The sequence below is a fragment of the Trifolium pratense genome, linkage group LG1 (genome assembly GCF_020283565.1).
Source record: "Trifolium pratense cultivar HEN17-A07 linkage group LG1, ARS_RC_1.1, whole genome shotgun sequence".
NCBI classification, from domain to species: Eukaryota; Viridiplantae; Streptophyta; class Magnoliopsida; order Fabales; family Fabaceae; genus Trifolium; species Trifolium pratense.
In genome coordinates, this window is record NC_060059.1 from 25,313,122 (window position 1) to 25,333,554 (window position 20,433).

The 20,433-nt window shown below is 30.7% G+C and overlaps 2 protein-coding genes across 2 annotated transcripts; one reads left to right on the forward strand and one right to left on the reverse strand.

Annotated features, from left to right (window-relative positions):
- Nucleotides 1-2,204: 2,204 nt before the first annotated feature.
- On the reverse strand, nt 2,205-9,957 carry LOC123906932 (vacuolar protein sorting-associated protein 51 homolog). The gene is made up of 20 exons (XM_045956970.1): nt 9,682-9,957; nt 9,442-9,581; nt 9,282-9,336; nt 9,059-9,166; nt 8,681-8,779; nt 8,493-8,570; nt 7,480-7,557; nt 7,114-7,236; nt 6,460-6,560; nt 6,303-6,370; nt 5,317-5,390; nt 5,142-5,208; nt 4,732-4,841; nt 4,314-4,583; nt 4,085-4,201; nt 3,632-3,703; nt 3,489-3,539; nt 3,060-3,287; nt 2,780-2,956; nt 2,205-2,595 (listed from the first exon to the last, which is right to left on the reverse strand). The coding sequence occupies exons 1-20, from the start codon at nt 9,856-9,858 to the stop codon at nt 2,473-2,475; spliced, it is 2,316 nt and encodes a 771-aa protein (XP_045812926.1). The 5' UTR covers nt 9,859-9,957; the 3' UTR covers nt 2,205-2,472.
- Nucleotides 9,958-15,822: 5,865 nt separating this feature from the next.
- LOC123906942 (bZIP transcription factor 53-like) lies at nt 15,823-17,268 on the forward strand. Its single transcript, XM_045956979.1, has one exon. It carries the CDS (start codon nt 16,579-16,581, stop codon nt 17,005-17,007), a length of 429 nt encoding a protein of 142 aa, XP_045812935.1. The 5' UTR covers nt 15,823-16,578; the 3' UTR covers nt 17,008-17,268.
- Nucleotides 17,269-20,433: the final 3,165 nt, after the last annotated feature.

The window sequence follows — 20,433 nt, forward strand, 5'->3', positions numbered from 1 at the left end:
GACAAGTTTTTGTCTTTAAGTACAAGACACAGAGCAATTCAATGCTTTAAATATTGTCTTGTGTTATTTTGTTTTGTTTAGTACTTAATTTTACGCATCAAATATACTTTCATAAAGAACTATAAACGTTTCTAAGAATTTACTGTTACCATTAAAATTATTAAAATTAAACTACTACATTTAGTCTAATGGTGAAGGGTTTGGATAATATGTTATATGTCTGGATTTAAACCTCAGCTCATTATAAAAAATAAAAAAAATTAAGTATAACTTCCTTTTACAATTAAGTTACATTTTCATTTACCGAGGTTAAGTTACTTATAACCTGATAAATGCATAATGTATATTTTATTTTCTTATGCCTATTTTATTGTAACTAATATTTTGATTTATAATAACAAGAGGAAATACATTGATAATGATAAATGGATTTCGTGCTTATGAATTTTAAAATTAGAGTCAAAGTAATATGTGAAAAATGGTAGGAGTATTAATTAAAATGATGAAATTATTTAGAGTCAAAGTTTTATAATATGTTATTTAAAAAATGGTAAATGATCATTTACTCCTTGCAAAATAAGCGAATTTTCGTTTACCTCTGCTCATATTTTTTTCTGTTTACCCCCTGCGAAAAATAGATTCCCTCATTTACCCCCTAGGTTACAACGGGATATCTGACTGTGCAAATCTGCCGATGAGACTTGTACACGTTATTTATATTTAATTTTAAAATTCCACATAATCTATTAAAAAAATCTTGAAAAATTATTTTAAAAACAAAACTTGATTTTTTTTTATTCTACAAACTTAACTCCCGAAAGTTTATTAAACATTTATAAATTTTAATGAAATCTTTATTATTTTTTTTAAATCTTAAACATTTATAAATCTTTATTTTTTTGAAACAATTTTTTTTTATACAACCAAAACTTTTAATAACCAAAACTTTATTTGTTATTCTAAAAATTTATAAAAAAATAATAATAAAACATTATGCAGCAAAATTTGAACTATGTTATGCAGCAAATTATGCAATAGTTTTGGGTCTGCACAATAAGCAAAATTATGCAGCAAGCTTATTATGAATTTTTAAGAAGCAAAATTATGCGGCAAGCTTATTATGAATTTTTAAGAAGCAAAAATTATCAATTTTATCAAATTTTATGAATTTTTAAGAAACAAAATTATCAATTTTATGAATTTTTAATTAAAAAAAAAAGGTTTAATTATTTTTTCAAAAAACGTTGTTTTTAAAAGATGACGTGGAATTTTAAAATTAAATATAAATAAATTTTTCCCACGTGAACAAGTCACGTCAACAGATTTGCACAATCAGATGTCCTGTTGTACATCTAGGGGTAAATGAGGGAATCTATTTTTTGCAAAGGATAAACAGGAAAAAAATCTGAACAGGGGTAAACGAAAATTCGCTTATTTTTCAGGGGATAAATGATCATTTACCCTTTAAAAAATATATTAGTACTACTTTATTTCATTTTTAGTCAAATAAAACATTATTTAGAGTCAAAGTTTAAAATATACATTGGTTTTCAGTCAAAAATGTTCAAAAAAACTAAATCACATCGATTTGGTTTGATTTTTTATCATTTTTTAGAAGTAAAATCGAAACAAACAAAACTGATGGTATATAGTTTGGTTCACCAGAAAATGCAATTAAAAAGGTAATTTTTCCCACATCACAACATTAAAAACTGGAGAACAATTTCAAACTCCAACTCATTTATCAAACACTCCAATGCAGCTTGGTCAAAACACTTCCGGTATTGAAAAAAGAGTTATTCTTACATAGGCACAAGTCTAAATTAACTTTTCTTAGGCACAAATACATAACTTAAAAAAATTAAAAGATAAAAGAATTGATTAATATAAGATGATGTGATTAATTTATTTATCTTTAATTTTTTTTTTAATGATGTGTGTGTGCCTAAATAAAATTGATTTGGAGTTGTGCCCAAGTTAGCATTTCTCTTGAAAAAAAATGATAAAATCCATCATTATTTTTAGTCTCTATATTTTTTTTATTACTTATAAATATCTTGAATTTTATTTGTAGTCTCTATAAAAAATTCTAGCAACTTTTAGTCTATACTTTTACTTCAAATTCATGTGCATTTTCATATTTTTTTAATGATTTTTGGTATTCATGTTTCTAATATTATAAAATAGGGTCTTGCTAACGAGTGTCTCTGGAAGGATGTAAACATTCTATTTAAAGAAATTATTATTTTAAAAAGTGAAATATGTTACAAGTTACAAGAGATTTACAAATCGAACAGAAAAGAAATCCAAGTTAACAATCCAAATCATCGCTAATTCTACAAGAGATGACAAATACAACAAATGCATCCTTCTCTTAGAACTTGTTTATATTCTCAACATTGAACGTGTATATATGTATATCAGCAGGGAGGAAAGGTCGACATGATCATAGTCTTCGGTCGGAAAAAATGGTTATGAAGAGATTGTTGTGTTTTGTTCCTTGGTTTTAGCCAACTTTACTTGTACAAGTTTGTCCAGTATGGGAGGCTCCAATGGAATTGGATCAAGACACCGCTCTGCAGTCGCAACAATCACCTGTGCCCAAAGAATATAAAAATCAAATAGGCATAGGAGATGCATAGAGAATACAAAGGAGAAGCTAGGTCCTAGGGATGAGTTTGCAACAAAAAATCAGTAAAACTAAAGGCAATATTCTCATGAGAAAGAAAAAAGTATAGCACCAATATGAAAAATCAAGTAAACACTAATTTCTCCCAACCTCGTCCAACAAGAAGTCGACTGCAGCTTCATCTTCAACTATTTCCCTTAAAGGGTTCCTTAGGAATTGGACATCCAGTTGAATTTGTTGGAATCCACTCCTGTTAAAAGTTTGGAGACGGACAAATTCTTGAACACTTTTCAAGCAGAATTTCACTATAGTAGTAAGAACAGACTCCTGCAGTTTGTCAACAAAAATTATGTTATGGCTTGTGACCAATTGTTTATATTTAAATCACCAATGTTTGTATTTAATCACCAACATGATAACCACTCAATACCTGTGTATATTCTATTTTTGTGAAAATTTCAACTTTTTGCTTAAACAGTTTTGCTAGATGTGTTTCCAGAAGCTGGCTCCTTGCCCTTTGAGTATTTGACCTACCCAATTTCTCCTCCCGCAAGGGGTTGCTCCTTGATGAAACACTACTTCCATTACTATCCGTCCTGCGGTGCTTACGTATACCTTGAGGTAAAATCTGCTTCACTTCGTTACCTATAACTTCAAGCTGGAACAGAAAATAAGAAATCTTGAAATTTTCCGCATTTTACAGAAAATTTTCATATTGGTATTATGCATTTTTCTCTCGAGGGAAGATATTCAAGACTTCATGTCCATGCTTTATATTTCGAATATAACATTAGCGAGACTGATAGTTAATGACGGAGAAAAAACAGAGTGGTTGATATGAAAACACAGAATTACCAACCTCTTGAAGAAAAAAATCAACAAACATGTGCACTTCTCTTGGCTCCTTATGCTGTATAAAGTAAATAATAATCTTTAGATTTCTCTTTCAAAGGTGATCACCAATCTTTCTTTTTTTTAAAGAAGAGCATATAACAGGCTGACCTTAACCCAATTAGGTGTTGTAAACCTCTTCTTCAGGATAAGTGAAATCCTCTGGGTTCTCATATTTATATACTGAAAAGAATCAAACAGTATATTTAAATGATGCTTAACCGTAGAATGAGACTAAACATCATCCAAAACCAAAGCATTCAAGGAGGAGCACTACAAAACAAAAAACAAGTGAAGCTTGCTAGTTCCTTTGGAAATCAAACCAGACAAGTACCTTAAAAGAAACCACACTGGTGAACATTTCAGCTAAATTCTTGCATTGAATATAGAAAATTAAACCTTTTACTGCCCATTTAATAATGAAGTTTAACCTTTATTTCCATTTCTAGTGATTCTGAACTTCGGTTACTAACAAAGAGAATTTTTCAGTCTAGGACTATATACAGAGAGTTACCACACAAATTGCAATTCCATTGAATAGAAAATATGAACTTGAAAGCATACCAGGTGCAGGAATTTTTCACCAGCTGACCGGAATTTTCTACAAATTTCTCCAGGAACAAATGCAGGTCTAGATTCATAGCCTTTAACACTACCACCAGAAAAGGAAGCAGCTATTTCCTGAAGATTACAAGGAAACTTATAAGGAATATCACAAGGATATGGAAGGAAAAATAACCACACAAATTGATCCATTTTCAAAAATCAAATCCAATTAGAAGTGGATCCTTGCCTCAGTGATTTTTGGGATGACAGTTTGTTCAATAAAAGCAGACAATTGTGCTAGCACTAGGACAAGGCCAGGAAAAGCTTTTTCAACAATAGGTCCCTCTGCCAACCCATGTACTTGAATAGCTGAAGAACTATTTCTTCCTGAAAATAGGAGGAACTGATCTTCAAGTTGCCTAAAAAAGTCTTGAAATCCTTCTTGAACCAAATCAACAAATAACTCTCTTAGTCTAACTAAGATCTCAGAATCATCATCTAAAATTTTGCGGAAGTCCTGAAGGGAGAGATAAAATGTAAATGAAACACAATAAAACCGAAATAACAGAAAATTTAAACAACAGCATAAATGCATGCAGGTATGCATGTGCATACATTATTACATATAAATCAATTAGACTAGTCTGAGCATACAAAGTGCTAACCAGCAAGACGTTCATGCCTCCTTGAAGAACTGCTTTTGTACTAGCTCCAAGAACAGCTTCAAGAGAGTATTGCGCTGCTCCGTCCTTTTTCAGGACTTGTAAGAAGGAATCTATCAAACAGAAGCTAACTCAGCATAGTTATAAATACAACTTTCTCTTAGATTTTTCCACGAGCAACACGTGATTATTAGTGAAACATCAAACAAGAACTAGTGACAACATAATTAATAACTTTTTGTGATTTTGGTCATTTTAAAGAACAAGCTTTCAACTTGGTTTAAAACAACAAATTCAGTTTTCCAGTTTCAACATTTTGTGATGCTCCTATGGTGTAGTACAGTAAATATTTCAAACCTAAAGCTAAAAGTAAAGATAGGCAGCTTTCTTAATATGAGAGTCATAGAACAAACCAGAGATGTCTTGCAGAAGATGAGAAAATGCACTTCTAACATACAACTTGACAACAACATTTGCAGCCTACAAGTATTCAGGGTTCATAAATTTATTACTCAGAAAAATAGGAGGAATTGAAAAACTAAAACTTAGGTCAGAACCAAATTTGAGCCTATGACATCAACGGATAACCTGAAGAGAATGGTTAGAGAGAGCTGCTTCTGGTAAGACTTCATCTATAAGAAGTACATCATTCCAGACAACCCCTGTAAATATAATTTAAAGATATCATTATCATAGTCAAGGCACAAAGAAGGAAATTTGAATTAACAACGAAATAATATACATCAAGGGTAATAAGTTCAAGGAAAAAATGGCTTGGACAACAAACATATTGAAAACTTACACATGGATAAATCTATTAAAAAAATAACTAAAAGAAGTTAAAATATTTCAATTTTATTAGACAGGGCAAGTGAGATTATCTTTTGTCTTAGCCATCACATTTTCAGATGATAAATTTGTATTTTGCCACTGAAAAATGATAGTTTGATAAATTGTTGCCAAGATGTTTAAAGGAAAATGTACTCATTAAAATGTTGAAATATTTCAAGAAACATGTTTATTAGTGGTTCAGTAATTATTTCGATGCATTAAATATTTAAAGAAAACTCTCAGTTTAGGATATGGCACAAAATATATAGGATGCACATATAACGGCGACAAATGGGGATAATGATGATATTTTTGTGTGGTCCTAATAAATCATCGAAGACACATAATCAAACAAACACCACGTTGCAATAAAGACATTCAGAACAAAACTATATGGATGGATATAATCCAGGGGAACAGGGCGGCACATTCATGGAAAGTATAGGCCACTTTCAACACATTCAGGCCTATAAGAAACAGATTTAGATTGCTTGATATCAAAACAAAAATAAAATTACAAAAAAAGTCCTAGGCTTTTCTTAAAAAACTCATCTACCAATGTTAAATTGGACTAAAAATTTCCATATAAACAAAACTTACATATCATATAATAGCCGGACATAGGATTCAAAGATCATTTTACCACATGTCCACATCTACTTAATGTGGAACTAAAAGTAAAACTAAAAAGCAAACAAGCATATGTCCAAAAATTGGGAAAGTAGCAAAGTTGTATTCCTTACCAAGAACACCCAGTAAATCTGCTGGCTGAATCCGTGTCTTCACATACTCCTCCGCAATTGCAAAACTCCTAGCAACATTGAAAAAGTGAGCATAGTAGATAAAAAAATTACCGGCAGTATATAAAATGGCTTCCTATGGTAGATAAAAAATACTAACTTAGTAACCAAATCTTGAGAAAGTTTGACCAACTGCTTTTCTGAATCCGGAAATATTACTAGAAGAGCACGAACTGCCTCCATAAATTCATGAGTTGCTGCCTGTAATAGGAAATGGAAGCGAAACAATTTTAATGCATCAGTCTCGTAACATCAGATATCAAATAAAACATATGTACTAGTGAAAGTGAACTAAACTAAGTGTAAAAAGAAAAGAACTTTGAATAGAATCAAAATAGTCATCCTACTATGAGTATAAATATTCCATTCATCCATTTCGTTGCAGATAATTAGACACAATAACACAACTATCATACTAAATGATACTATCTTAAACCTTTTCTATTTCCCGTTATTAACCAAGTTGGAAATATTCAATTCCATGATATGAACCTCAAAAGTTTAAGAGCTACAAATCATTTTGTCATAGAGTGGAATAATCTATCTTCTGTAAGGATGCCCCCCCCTAGGATAAGCATTCAAAATTGTTTAGAATAGAGCCATATATTACTTCACAGAATCATCACCATCTTGATTGAAATGGTGTATTCAGATGCATAATTTTATGCTGTAACCAAGATAGGATAGTAAAACTAGAATTAAAAGGGCAAGGGAAGAGGACAATAAACAAAAACATACTGCTTCGCTACGTTACCTTGTGAGCAGATGCTGAAGGAGAAAGGTCTCCTGAACCATTGTTTATTTCCTCAGGGCTCAGCCGAATGTCTGTAATGGATTGTTCTAATTTCTCAAGTAACTTTGCCTTCAAATTGTTCACCTGCCAACAAATGGAAAACTTACTATCATATAAACTCAATCATTAACACCTAAAAAATAGTGTTCATTCTATCTATTAAAAGGAGGGCGCACAAAGGACCCAAAACACACCATACAGAGCAATAAAAAGAAGTCTTTCACAGCACAAGGCCAGCTCTTTAAAATTAAAAGTAAACATTCAGAAAACAATTACTAGGTACCACAAAATGACATTCCATATGTTAAGAAGAAAAAAAGCACAAACCGGAAAATCCAACTGCTTAAGGAGCACTGCAGACTCCGCTCTCACTTGTATTAATTCAGAATCTGAGAATAGCTTTCCCTGGTTAGAGAGAAAAAATAAGTCAAATCACAATAACAATAATAAACTCATTATTCAATTTCAGCATAATATTGATTTTAAGTTGACTGTCATCCAATAAAGCACGGTCACCTCTCCAAACTGTTGTGTGGGTGTGTCAAACATGTCTCAGACACCTCTTGAACATGGATGGGATTGGGTGGCTTTGTGGAGGGAAAGTCATGGTGACTTTAGTGTAATTTAGGGTGTTTTATGAGAGACAAAGATGAAAGAGACATGCTAAGTAAGATGAGAGAGAGAGAGAGAGAGAGTAATATAGGAGATAGATAGAAAGTCATGGTGACTTTCCCTCCACAAAGTCACTCAATCTCATCCCCCTTGAACATGCATCGAGCACGTGTCATACACCCCTTAACAATGCCCAATTAAAAACCTAACTTCTTTTAGCTCAAACACGCTTGGAGACGGACCAAGGGAATGAGCCGACGTCTAGTCGTCTACTCTTGGTTGGACACTTCTATCATTAAAGAAATATTATAAAATAAAATCAATTTATGCTGATAAATTGAAATATATGAAACACAACCTTTATTAATTATTCATTGAAACGTAAAGTCATAAAATGATCCCTATACTTTGGACTAGTGTTTCAGTGTCCTTGTCAGTCAGTATTTCATAGTTGTTTATAAGTTTTGTCCATGTTGGGAAAACTGGATTAGATGATAAGTTAATCCTATCCAATTTTACTATGGATTCAATAACTAAATAAGACAACATATGGCTTTCAACCAAGGGTGTCATACCATGCTATGAGCTGATATGGCTATTCTACATACGAGATAGATAGAATACAGCAAAATATTAACTTACAAACTAATTAATCCATATTTCCCCTGGCTTGAAATTTGGCTGATAAGCCCGTGTTTAAAGAACCCGATAAGATGATAAAATTATACCTGCAAGTTTTTTATTACATTAGTTATTGCCTCTTCAGATGCTTTCTTACAGTCCTGGAATGATGAATCTCCATATGCCTGATAAAGAGGGGATATAATCAATATACTTCATCTGAGACCAAGATTAATATGTTGTGTGCAAAAGCAATCAAAGGATTGAAATAGAAACCATATAGGGAAAAAACAACCTTAAAAATTGGCATTGCTCCAATGTAAAACCTGACTGCATCTGCATACGCCTCTGACTTTATGCACTTGCCAAGTCTATCAGGAAGATCATATATAAACTACTCTTCGACAGGGTGGAAAGTGTGTCAGTCATATCACAAATACACTAAATATGAAACATACAGCAAGTAATGCTTTCATTGTTAGCTCCATACACTAAATATGAAACATACACTAAATATCAATCATATAGACGAAATATGAAACAGGGGACCCACACGGAAACAAGTAATGCTTTCATTGTTAGCTCCATTCAGCAAAAAATGAACTTGCATCACATTTGATATGCGGAAACATAAACATACAGTGACCAATGATATAGACAATTGGTTTAATACCTGAACTTTCCGAAGAAGATTACAAGTCCTATGAAGTTTCTCAATATGCTCCCTTTTATCAAATAGAGAAGTGTTCACATTGTCACTCCTCGACTGCACAGACATTATCTACATTTTTTCGAAAAATGTGGATTCCTATCAAATTCAAACCCCTTATCTTCCTCTTCTAATTACACATAACAAAAAAAAAAAATGAACTCGATAAAACAAATGCCACCGTTACCTTGTCAAGAAGCTGTTCCATATTAATCTCCATCCCTGAAATATTACTTTTCATCCTGTTCAACAAAAAGCAAAATATTAAACACTAAACAAAATGTGCATCGAGAACAATACGAACACTAGTATCCTTCACGCCGATGAACTTGCTGTGATCTAAATACCTCTTTATAGTATCTGTAGCACTAATGAACTTGTTATAATTCTCATACACAAGCATTTGCAAATCAGTATCAAGATTCTTAATTTCAGCTGCCATTTCAACATGTCGTTGAAGTAAACCTTCCATATTGGACTTATGTACCTTGATAATCAAATTAATCAATTAATTAATTACTGAATTAATTAATTCAATTCAATGAAGATTCAATCAAATTAGTGAATTACAGTGATGAATAAATTACCAAGATATTCATGTATTGATCGGGATCGAATTGGGAAGAGTTAATGTCATCGAGAGAGGCGAATTTGGCAGAAGTGATTCCGGTGGAAGAAATGGAAGGGTCTGGAGAGTAGAAACTGGAAAGCAGATCTCTCATTCTCTTTGCTTTGTCGTCGAGTTGTACTTCATCTGCTCCCATTTTTCAAACCCTTTCTCTTCTGATAAACCAAGCTACGATCTGTGAAATGATGAATTGAAATTGAAATGAAACTAAACTAGTTTTTGAGATTTGGGGAAGACGATGGTTTTTTTTTTTTTTGGTTACAATGGCTGATTGGTGATGTGAAAATGGGCTCGTTTTGCAATTTGGCCCATGATAGAATGGATCTTGAAAAAATGGTTGCTATTTGGAAATTGCTCTTAGTCCCCCCTCCAACTCGTTGCTCAATGCCACCCAAATTTTCAAAAATACCCTTAATAATATCCACCAGTATATACTACCTCTGTCCCTAATTATAAGACCATGTTTGACCACTTCACGTACACCAATGTACTATTTTGATCACTAATATCTTTAATTGTCTATTAGTAAAAATTATAAAAATTTAATATTTTGAAAATACTCTTCAAAACAAATCGAACAAGATCTCATATGTTTATATGTATATTTATATATTATTAAAAAAAAATACGGTCAAAATAAGGTAAATGAATAATACATTTTTTTTAAAACATGGTCTTATAATTAATGACGGATGTACTATAAACTTATGTGTGATAAGGTTTAAAGTTCATATTTGTCTACGGAGGAATACTTGCCATTGTTTAACATTTGATCACCTTATTTAGTTACTAAGCAACTCCACCGGATTGGAATTTGGTTGCATCCATCAGTGTGGAGTTATAAAGTGTGGAGTTACAAGTTCCACCAATCGAGTGTGCCGGTCTGTTTCCTGATATTTCATGAAGCAACGTTAATTTGTTTGTACTTTCATTTACTACGCTGTTATTTTCTTTTAAGGCAATTAAAATAATAAAATATGGCAAATGCTAACATGTGTCCCAAGGAGATATTTTAAGGTGCATTTAATTAACTAATATCTCATTTAATTTAGTTCAAAAATAGTAATAATTAACTTTATTAATTAAAAGATATAATCCACTATATTTATTATCTATTTAAGAGAATTGGAAAGACAAAATATGATATGCTGCCAAATTTGATTTATGATCACGCGATTGGTAATAATACGACCATAATTATATGCATCCAATTTTTTTTTGGTTTGTTAACAATCAGACTTATAGTACGCTTGGCAATATATACTTGATTTATGCCAACTTGTAATTTTTGTTTTTTTCGGTGAACAAGACTGAGTATTATAGTATTATGTTGTAATGGTAACGATTGTTAGTACTATTTTAGCTTTTGAATTGTTAATATGTTTTAGAATTTTATAATACTTACTATAATTTAATTTTTTTTTTCATCTTAAAAAAAAGTTTGAAAAAAAAAGCTTTGTAGCAAAAAAAATTTGACCAATCGCGTGATCATAGATCAAGTATTTGGCAAGTATCATATTTTGCCTATGCAGTTTTTTTAAATTGATAATAAATATAGTGAACAATATCTTTTAATTAATAAAGTTGATTGTTGCGATTTTTAAAGTAAATTAAATAAGATATTGGTTAATTAAATGCACCTTAAAATGTGCCCTTAGGGCACATGTTAGCAGAACCCTAATAATATTTCATGTCTTTTGGAGGTAAAGTTGTGGGACTCAATGAGTAAGTTGTTTCAAGGTGATGTGGCTTTAATGATACATTTATACTCCATCCGCCCAAAATATAAGCACTAATTGACCACTGCACGCATACCAATACTATTAGATTTAGAAATGCTCTTACACATGTTTGATAAAAAAAATATAAAGAGAAAATAATTAAATAATGTGTAATTTTGAAATAATTATATATATATTTTTATGTGAATGTTACCAAATAATTTGTCTAAATGTTGGTGACCATATAAGTATTTTTCCTTATTTAGACCTACCAAAGATAATTGTCGTTTGAATACAAAAAAAAAAAAAAAAAAAAAAAAGATAATTGTCGTTTGCGCATGTATCAGAAGTATGTTTTAGTAGGTAGCAATTATATTCTTAAAACATGTCTTCAACACTCATCTCCAAAAATCATTTCCAAATATAAAAAAAATTGTGTTTCTTTACGGGAATGGATCATCTCCAGTGAAGATTTCACTGGAGGAAGTCCAGTTGCTGTATCTACCCTTTATTTTATTATTAAAAAATTGGAAGTACAATTGACATAGAAAATTAAGGGTTCAGATTTCACTTTATAAAAAAGTGACGGGAGACAATCTCCTCCTGTTTCTTTACACTCATTCCATTCATTCGTATGTTATTTTTTTATTGTTTTTGTTCAAACAAAATTAATGTATATTTCTAAAAAAAAATTCATATTCGAATTCTCAAAGCGTCATATGAGAAACTTTCTTTCGTTAATCAAGTTATTTTATATCTATCAGTTTGTAACTTGTGAAAGCCTATAATTTTTATTTTTTATTTTATGTTTGAACTATTTGTTTGTCTATTTGATGTGATTTATGTTATGGACTGGTATGAGAGATATATCATATGTACTTTGTTACACTTCAACCACATAGGTTACAATGAGCTCCTTCTCCAGCCCATCTCAACCCGACCTTGAGTTTCACCCTCAACACAATAAACTCATTGTGGCCATCCAAGTCACGTTGAACTCGATTCTTAGTTCAACTATGCAAGTCATTGAGACCTCGTCTTGGCCTGTCGTGCATTCTGAACGGATGAAACATATTGAGATAAGTTATGCGTGCATCAACTTCACGTGATCTACACAGGCGAATGACATGAGCTACGCGTGCTTCAGAACATAGCATATTGGGTTTGACATCCAAATCTCATGAAGGTCCATTAGGTCAATAAATGATGGATTATAAAAGGATGCACTTAGGAGAGAAACAAAAGAAAAAGAGATTCATTCTAGGGAAAAACAATGTATTATAACAGTTCACCTTTTGTATTAAATTTGTGCTTACATACGTGAACACGTTATTATATATTTTTAGTTATAGTTGAACTTCGTCATGAGTCCAAATCAAACATTGTTAAGTCAATGGTGCACAAAGTTGTCCATGCAAAGAACTTTTGCACATATAAGACATAGTGTTTGAGATGATTTGATTGACAGAGCTCGTTGTGAAGAAAAAAAATAAGCTTTTCAGTAGATATAGTAAACTCTGGTAATGGTTATGATAGAAGTTTTTTTTTTTGTGGTGGGGTGTGGAAGAGGGTGGTGTCTACAAATGAACCACGAATAAGTTGAAACGAGAAAACACAGAATCCCAAAAATGTGAATGTCCATTTGAGTTGTATGATCATTTTTTTATCTCAAGTAATGAAGAATGAAAACTTATTGATGTGTGCGAACAACACGATCGTTAGAATGAGACAAGTTAGGAGGTCATATTGTTGATGATGGTTATTTGAATCATGATAAGAAGAATTTTGTTGTTGAGATGACAAAAACTTTGATCAAACCAATTTTTTTATTGATTTTGAAAGATAAAAGAAAAGAAAGCTTGACAATGCACATAAAAAATACAAAAAGATGATATGAGTTCGATATCAGAAATGTAACATCTATTGAAATGTTTTGATGATCACAATTCACAATGACTTAACTATACATTTGATCTCTTATGTTTATTTCAAGTTTCAATTTGGTTCATTATGTTTAAAAAATATTAATTTGGTCCCTTATGTTTCCACCATTTGAATTAGTTAGTCATTTCCGTTAGTTTTGTCACTAACATCCAACTATACACGTGTCAAAGTGTCTGTCCACCTATGCAAACCGTATGCCACACGTGACAACACTGACGGAAAAGACTAGCTAATGCAAATGGTGAAAACGTAAGAGACCAAATTGATATTTTTTAAACGCTTAAGACCAAACGTAAGGGACCAAACATGTAGTTAAGTTATTCACAAACGATGAGTAATATATATTTTTTGGTACAATGAGTAAAATAATTATTAGTCTGACTTTATTAATTTATTTATTAAAAAATTAATTACCTTTGAGAATAGATGATTTAAAAATTGAAGACAACTAAAATTAATTCCTCATACTCTTACTAGGACGTTCAATTATTGAACTAATTTTTACAGATTTAAGATTATTTTTATGTACCGAACATTTAGTTGATTAATTAAATAAATTAAAATTTACTTTGGTCAAATAAAACAAAGGAAGACAAAAAAAAAAAAAACAGAGTGTTTGTTTCATGGATTATAAATTTATTCCCAGGAATGTGACTTTGGGAATCTTTAATTCCTATGTTTGTTTCAAGTTTTAAAAAATTATGCCTAGGAATTTTTTATTCCTTGGAATATAAATTACACATGACTTTCCCACTTTTCATTCCCATGTTAAATGGTGGGAATCTTATATTCCCATGGGAATAAGATGTAACCACCCATAACTCCCCACTCTCTCATTGTTTTTAACTCATTTATTTTTTTATTTTAATATTTTAAAATGTTAATTGAATTTATTTTAAAAATGTTCCAAGAAACTTTATTTATTTACCAAACACATTGATAGGAATAATACTCTCAGCAATAATGTTCCAAGGAATAATAATCCTAGGATTATAATTTTAATCCGCGAAACAAACACACCAAAAGGAAGACAAAAAATACCACACTAACAAATATTCCAAGATTTTTTTTTTGAAGAAGCACAAATATTCCATCAATATTGATTAAAATTCCATAAAACGTTTTGACTTTGAAATATAAATCAAATACTTTTTGACTAAGAATCAAATATATTTTAGTCAATTTTATCAAAAAAAAAAATCTTAGTCAAATATATTTTTTATTTACTAAAAAATACGGTGCTAACCAATTACTTACCAAAACAAAATCATTGTGTATATAAATATTTTTCTTTTGATTTCTTAATTAATAATAACGCCTGAATTAACATCTTTCAAAAAAAATAATGCCTAAATTATCAGCCAACATTTTCAAAAAATAAAAAAATAGGCTTAAATGCAGTTTTATCTCTTTATTTTGAATAAATCGAAATTTTACCCCCTATTTTAAAATCCGAAATTTTACCCTCCATATTTTACAACCTTTTGGATTTTGCCCCTCCCAAAAAAAAAAACAAAGGAAGACAAAAAATACCACACTAACAAATATTCCAAGAATATTTTTTTTGAAGAAGCACAAATATTCCATCAATATTCATTAAAATTCCATATAACGTTTTGACTTTGAAATATAAATCAAATACTTTTTTGACTAAGAATCAAATATATTTTAGTCAATTTTATGAAAAAAAAAAATCTTAGTCAAATATATTTTTTATTTACTAAAATATACGGTGCTAACCAATTACTTACCAAAACAAAATCATTGACTATATAAATATTTTTCTTTTGACTGTCAAAAAAAAAAAAAAAATTTTCTTTTGATTTCTTAATTAATAATAACGCCTAAATTAACATCTTTCAAAAAAATAATGCCTAAATTAACAGCCAACATTTTCAAAAAAAAAAAAAAAGCTTAAATGCAGTTTTATCTCTTTATTTTGAATAAATCGAAATTTTACCCCTTATTTTAAAATCCGGAATTTTACCCTCTCTATTTTATAACTTTTTGCATTTTGCCCCCCCAAAAAAAATTCTGTATAAAATCTGCTTCTGAGCCTCAATTTCAAAACTTCACCAAGAACTGGATTTGAATCAATAATTCACCAAACTAGTACCAAAATGTCTGTAATGGACTTACCTTTCCACATAATCAAACCCCACCAAAAAATTATAAAATAAAGAGTAAAATTCCAGATTTTAAAATAAAGATATAAAATTTCAATTTATTCAAAATAAGAGGAGTAAAACTGCATTTAAGAAAAAAAATAAATCAATTTTTGCTAATAAAAGAAAAAGTTAGTAAAAAACAAACTAATAAAAGAAAAAGTTCTTGATAGATAGATAAAAAGCTGTCTTTCATTGGCCATCACTCTGCCGCCAGCTGTGACGCGGTATGTATAAAAATCAAGCCCTCGAAAATTGATTTTCAACTTTCAAAACCCTTTTGATTTTCTTAATTAAAATAAGGAAAATGCTAAACAGTGCCCCGTGCACTAGTTAAGGATATAAATATAGAAGTTTTATCTCGTAAATTGTGCATTTAATGTTTTAATAATGTGAAAAGTTATTCTCTCTCATCATTAACTTTATCATTTATTTCCTTTTTTAGTATGCTTAACTAGTGCCCCAGAAACACTATTCAGCATGACCCTTAAAATAAAATCGCAGTACAGTTACACCGTCGCACGTTTTCCATATCCACCAAATCCAATTGTAATTTTCTCTATAAAACCTATCCTTCATATCCCTTCAAAACCTTCTTCGGATAAACTTCTTCACCTACCCTATTATCTCTCTCTAAACACCAATTTTCTTCTTAATCCTAATTACTTTTACCAAATCTCTGTTTCTTTTTTCATAACGGTTCTTCAATCTCTCTATTTTCCCCAAATTTCAACAATCTAGGGTTTTCTAATTTGATTTTGTTTGATTTGCAAAAACCTTCTATGGAATTTCTATGACGCTGGCGAACCCTATGCGACGTATCCGTCTCCAACACTCTTTCTCCGTCGCGTTCCTCTACTGGTTCTACGTCTTCTCATGAATTTCCTTTCATCTCCGTGATCTCTCTCTCTAATCTTATTCCCTTTTCTATTATTTTCTTAGATCTGTATAATCCTATTTCATTCACCGATTTTATCAACAAAACTATTCAAATTCGAAACGATAAGCGACCAATCCTTCAATTCAATGGCGTCGAGTCAACAACAACGTCCTGTGAGTTCAGGATCGGACGGCGGAGATCTACAAATTGACGAAAGGAAGAGAAAGAGAATGTTATCTAACCGTGAATCTGCTCGACGATCGAGAATGAGAAAGCAGAAACAGATCGAAGATCTGACTGAAGAATCTGGTAGATTGCAAATCGAGAACGATCATGTGGCGAAGAGGATAAAAGCGACGGAAGAAGCTTATGTTGAGATGGAAGCTGCAAATAATGTTATCAGAGCACAGACTATGGAATTGGCTGAACGATTGCGGTTTCTGAATTCGGTTATCGATGTTGCTGAAGATGCTAATGATTTTTCTGTTGAAATGGCTATGATTCCTGATCCTCTTCTGAAACCGTGGTTTATACCGCATTATTATTCGGCATCAAATGACATGTTGCTGCGTTGATATCAATCTCAATTCTCTCTTCAAAGTTCAAACACTTTGGTTTATTATTCAGCATTACATGAAAATATTGTGTATTGATCTAAACTCTTTTTGGTTATTTGTGTTGATTAGTTTAAATGTTTAATTAGGTTTGGTGTTTTAGTTTTTATTTGTTTGCATTGTGTTTTATGTTTATTTGAATTTGAATGGGTATTGTGATGAGATTATTATGTAATGTAATGTAATGCTCAATTTATATATAAAAGCTATTATTTGTGTTAATGCTTGTGGCATTGTTTTGATTGTGAATTAGTAAGGATATTTGATAGCAAGGCCACAAATATTGTGTTTACTTTTTGAAGTCAAAATCAATCAGAAAAGATAATATTTGTGACGATTAATACTGGACTACCTCCGGTGAAATTTCTGGCAGGAGACAATTCTAATCCGATAAGGTGATTGTACTTAGCTGCTTTTAGATTGATTAATAGAAAGATTCAGTAATGTTTATGGGATTTTAATCTTATAAAATTTGGGGCGAAATTGTTTTGGTTCATTTACAATCGTTGGATATGCCTAATATCACAATGTGCTGTATAAAATTATCATAATTTTTTTTGTTGAAGTTACAAGGTGTAACAAGGTGTAACGTTTGCAAAAACTTACAATGCCAAATTAACAAACTTAGAGAATGTTATGTTTGTTGCATTGATCTATGTGATGGAACATGAATATACCAAGTTTGTCATGTCTCAAGGTATGCAAATATAAATATATTTGATCGTCAATACAGCATTCTCTATTTTATTTTTTTGACGCAATACAACATTCTCTATAAATCTCAATAAATTGGGTATTGATAGGTTCAAGGAAGTTTTGTTTTTGCTAAAACGTAACGGTTACAATCTATGGTTGATGTAGATATTGGAGAAACTCTACGACTACTTGGATTAATGAGTTGCATTTAGAAATCGAGGACTTTGAGCTTGATTAAAATTTCAAAATGGGCAGTGTGGTGGATAAATTATCTTGATAAAATTATTACTCCATAGAGATTATAGATGTGTCTTCAATATCTTGATAAATTATCTTGATATAGGCCGTCTAATTGATCAGACAGTCTTGATGAGATCAGGATGCTGCAGAATCGTGACCGTCTAATGGAAATCAACGGGCTGTAACAAGAGTTCCGCGGTATGCGCGCGCACTGGATCCGCGTCTATTTAATTTAATTTTTTTTTGGCTTATGCACCATGCATAAAGAAATGTCTTATGCACCATAACTTTTGCCGTCGAAACTCTAATGTTGTTGAGTTCATCAAAAAAGAAACCAATTAATCTACACGTGCTCTTCTAAGAGTAGCTACAATTTTTATTAATTTTCAACTGTTTATTGATACTTTCACATGTACTCCGAAATAGTATTGTTTCTAATGAAATGTTGTAAGCTTAAAAAAACACGTTAGTTCAAAAATAGAACACACCAAGAATATACTTCAGAAAAAAGAACACACCAGGAATATACCAAGGAATATTTGGATCTTGCGTGATTTTAATGTGCATACGTCTTTGTCAAAAGTTTAATGAATCAGAAGACAGGCTTTGTATAAAGCAGGTATTGGTAGTACAATTTCTTTTCCTTCTCCCCATTCCTACATCTATGAACATTCTCAACCCACGATCCAAATTCGTAATCGATAACACATCGAAGTATTTGGTGGGTGTAGATCTCTAAAATTATATATCTTCATAATTGAAGCCAACCGAACAACCACTAAAATGCAGATTAATTTTTTTCCTTATCTTTCTCTCTCTCAATATAATATACTCTTCACTTTGTTGATTTTATCCATCTTTAATATAGAAGAATTTTTTTATATTTTGCTAGCTTATAATATGTTATATTTTTTCCTTAAAAAAAAAGTTATATTTTTCCTTATTTTCCCGCTTTCACCATATGTATAAAATAAAAATGAAATAATAATTACTAAACCATTGTTATGAATAATATAGATGTGGATGTCCATTAGTCTAGGCCCATATTATTGGCCCATGTAATCTCCTATATATATGACTATCTCACAATGTAAAAGACACACCTTGAATAGAACAATACAAGAGTCTATTCTCTCTTCTCTTTCTCTCCTTCATCTCTTCTTCTTTATTCTTGTTATTCTCTAGGAATAGTTCATAACACGTTATCAGCACGATAGTCTCTCCCCTTTCAAAAAAGGTATAGCAACAATGAGAAGTGACAATTTTATTTTATCTATGATTTTTTATTCTATTTTTTCAGATTTTTTTTCTCGTTTTTTGTATATTGATTCACAAACCTACGATCCAGAAGTATCGTGGTGAAATCTTTTAAAATATGAATCCTGAAGATTCATAAGCATACGCTTCTAAAAGTACCGTAAAATATCTTTTAAAATATGAATCCTGAAGATTCATAGATATAAGTAAAATGAACATCAATCCCTGAAGGATTGGATAAATAACTGATTTGATCTGTTATATAGTTTTTGAACAATTTAAAAACCAATTATACTCCACGAATTCTTGAAGAATTCATTATGGATACATCTATGAAGGATTGTACAATTAGATATATTATAATATAACGAAGAATATGGATTATTCTTATGAGGATTGCATAAAGGATTATTCTTACATTATAACGATATTATATAGTTCCTGAAGAACTTAAAAGAAAAATCAAATTATTTCTTAAGAATTCCAGAAGAATTCAATATACATATGCATCCCTAAAGGATAGTTTTACCAATTTTTATAAAATTTTGGCAATTTACAATTTTCAATGGATTTATTTATTTATTTCTATATTGTACAAAACATAAAAAATGTATATCATATGCCAATTTTGTTATCAATACGTTATATGCCAATTTATTTTTATTTTTTCAATAAGTTACTAATTAATCTTATTCATAACATATGTTACATTATAATTATTATTAAGTTACTATTTAATTTGCATTATAAATTTTCAGTACGTTACATTACATTAGTATTAATAAAAAATCATTGGAATTAATTTTTTTATTTGACTATGTTTATTATGCTTATCTAAGTATTTGCTTAATTTTATTATTTGATGATAGTATATATCAATGATAAATGAATGAAAAATCATTCCCAGAAGTGAATGAAGTCCAACCCATTGATGTTACTCCATTCCCGGAAGTGAATGTAGCAACACACGATTACCATGGACAAAATTGTGGCCATCGTTGAGGTAATAGTCATGGCCGTGTTAATTTTAAAAGCTCGGCTTCTCGCTAGAATTGAAAGAAAAAAAAGGAAAAGTAGACAAATTAGCAAAACTAATGAAAATATATGTGATATTAGCTAGTTCCCGAAGAACTAATTAAAGAAGAAAAAGGGAAAACCTTAATATTGAAGCATCTTTGAATGATTGCTCAAAGA

Excerpts from the sequence above, each read along its gene's own strand:
- LOC123906932 (XM_045956970.1), bottom strand. The coding sequence starts at position 9,858 with ATGGGAGCAGATGAAGTACAACTCGACGACAAAGCAAAGAGAATGAGA. Across the intron at positions 6,561-7,113 it reads CTTCAGCATCTGCTCACAAG|GCAGCAACTCATGAATTTAT; the intron begins GTAACGTAGCGA and ends TTCCTATTACAG. Across the intron at positions 3,540-3,631 it reads CAACACCTAATTGGGTTAAG|CATAAGGAGCCAAGAGAAGT; the intron begins GTCAGCCTGTTA and ends TACTTTATACAG.
- LOC123906942 (XM_045956979.1), top strand. The coding sequence starts at position 16,579 with ATGGCGTCGAGTCAACAACAACGTCCTGTGAGTTCAGGATCGGACGGC.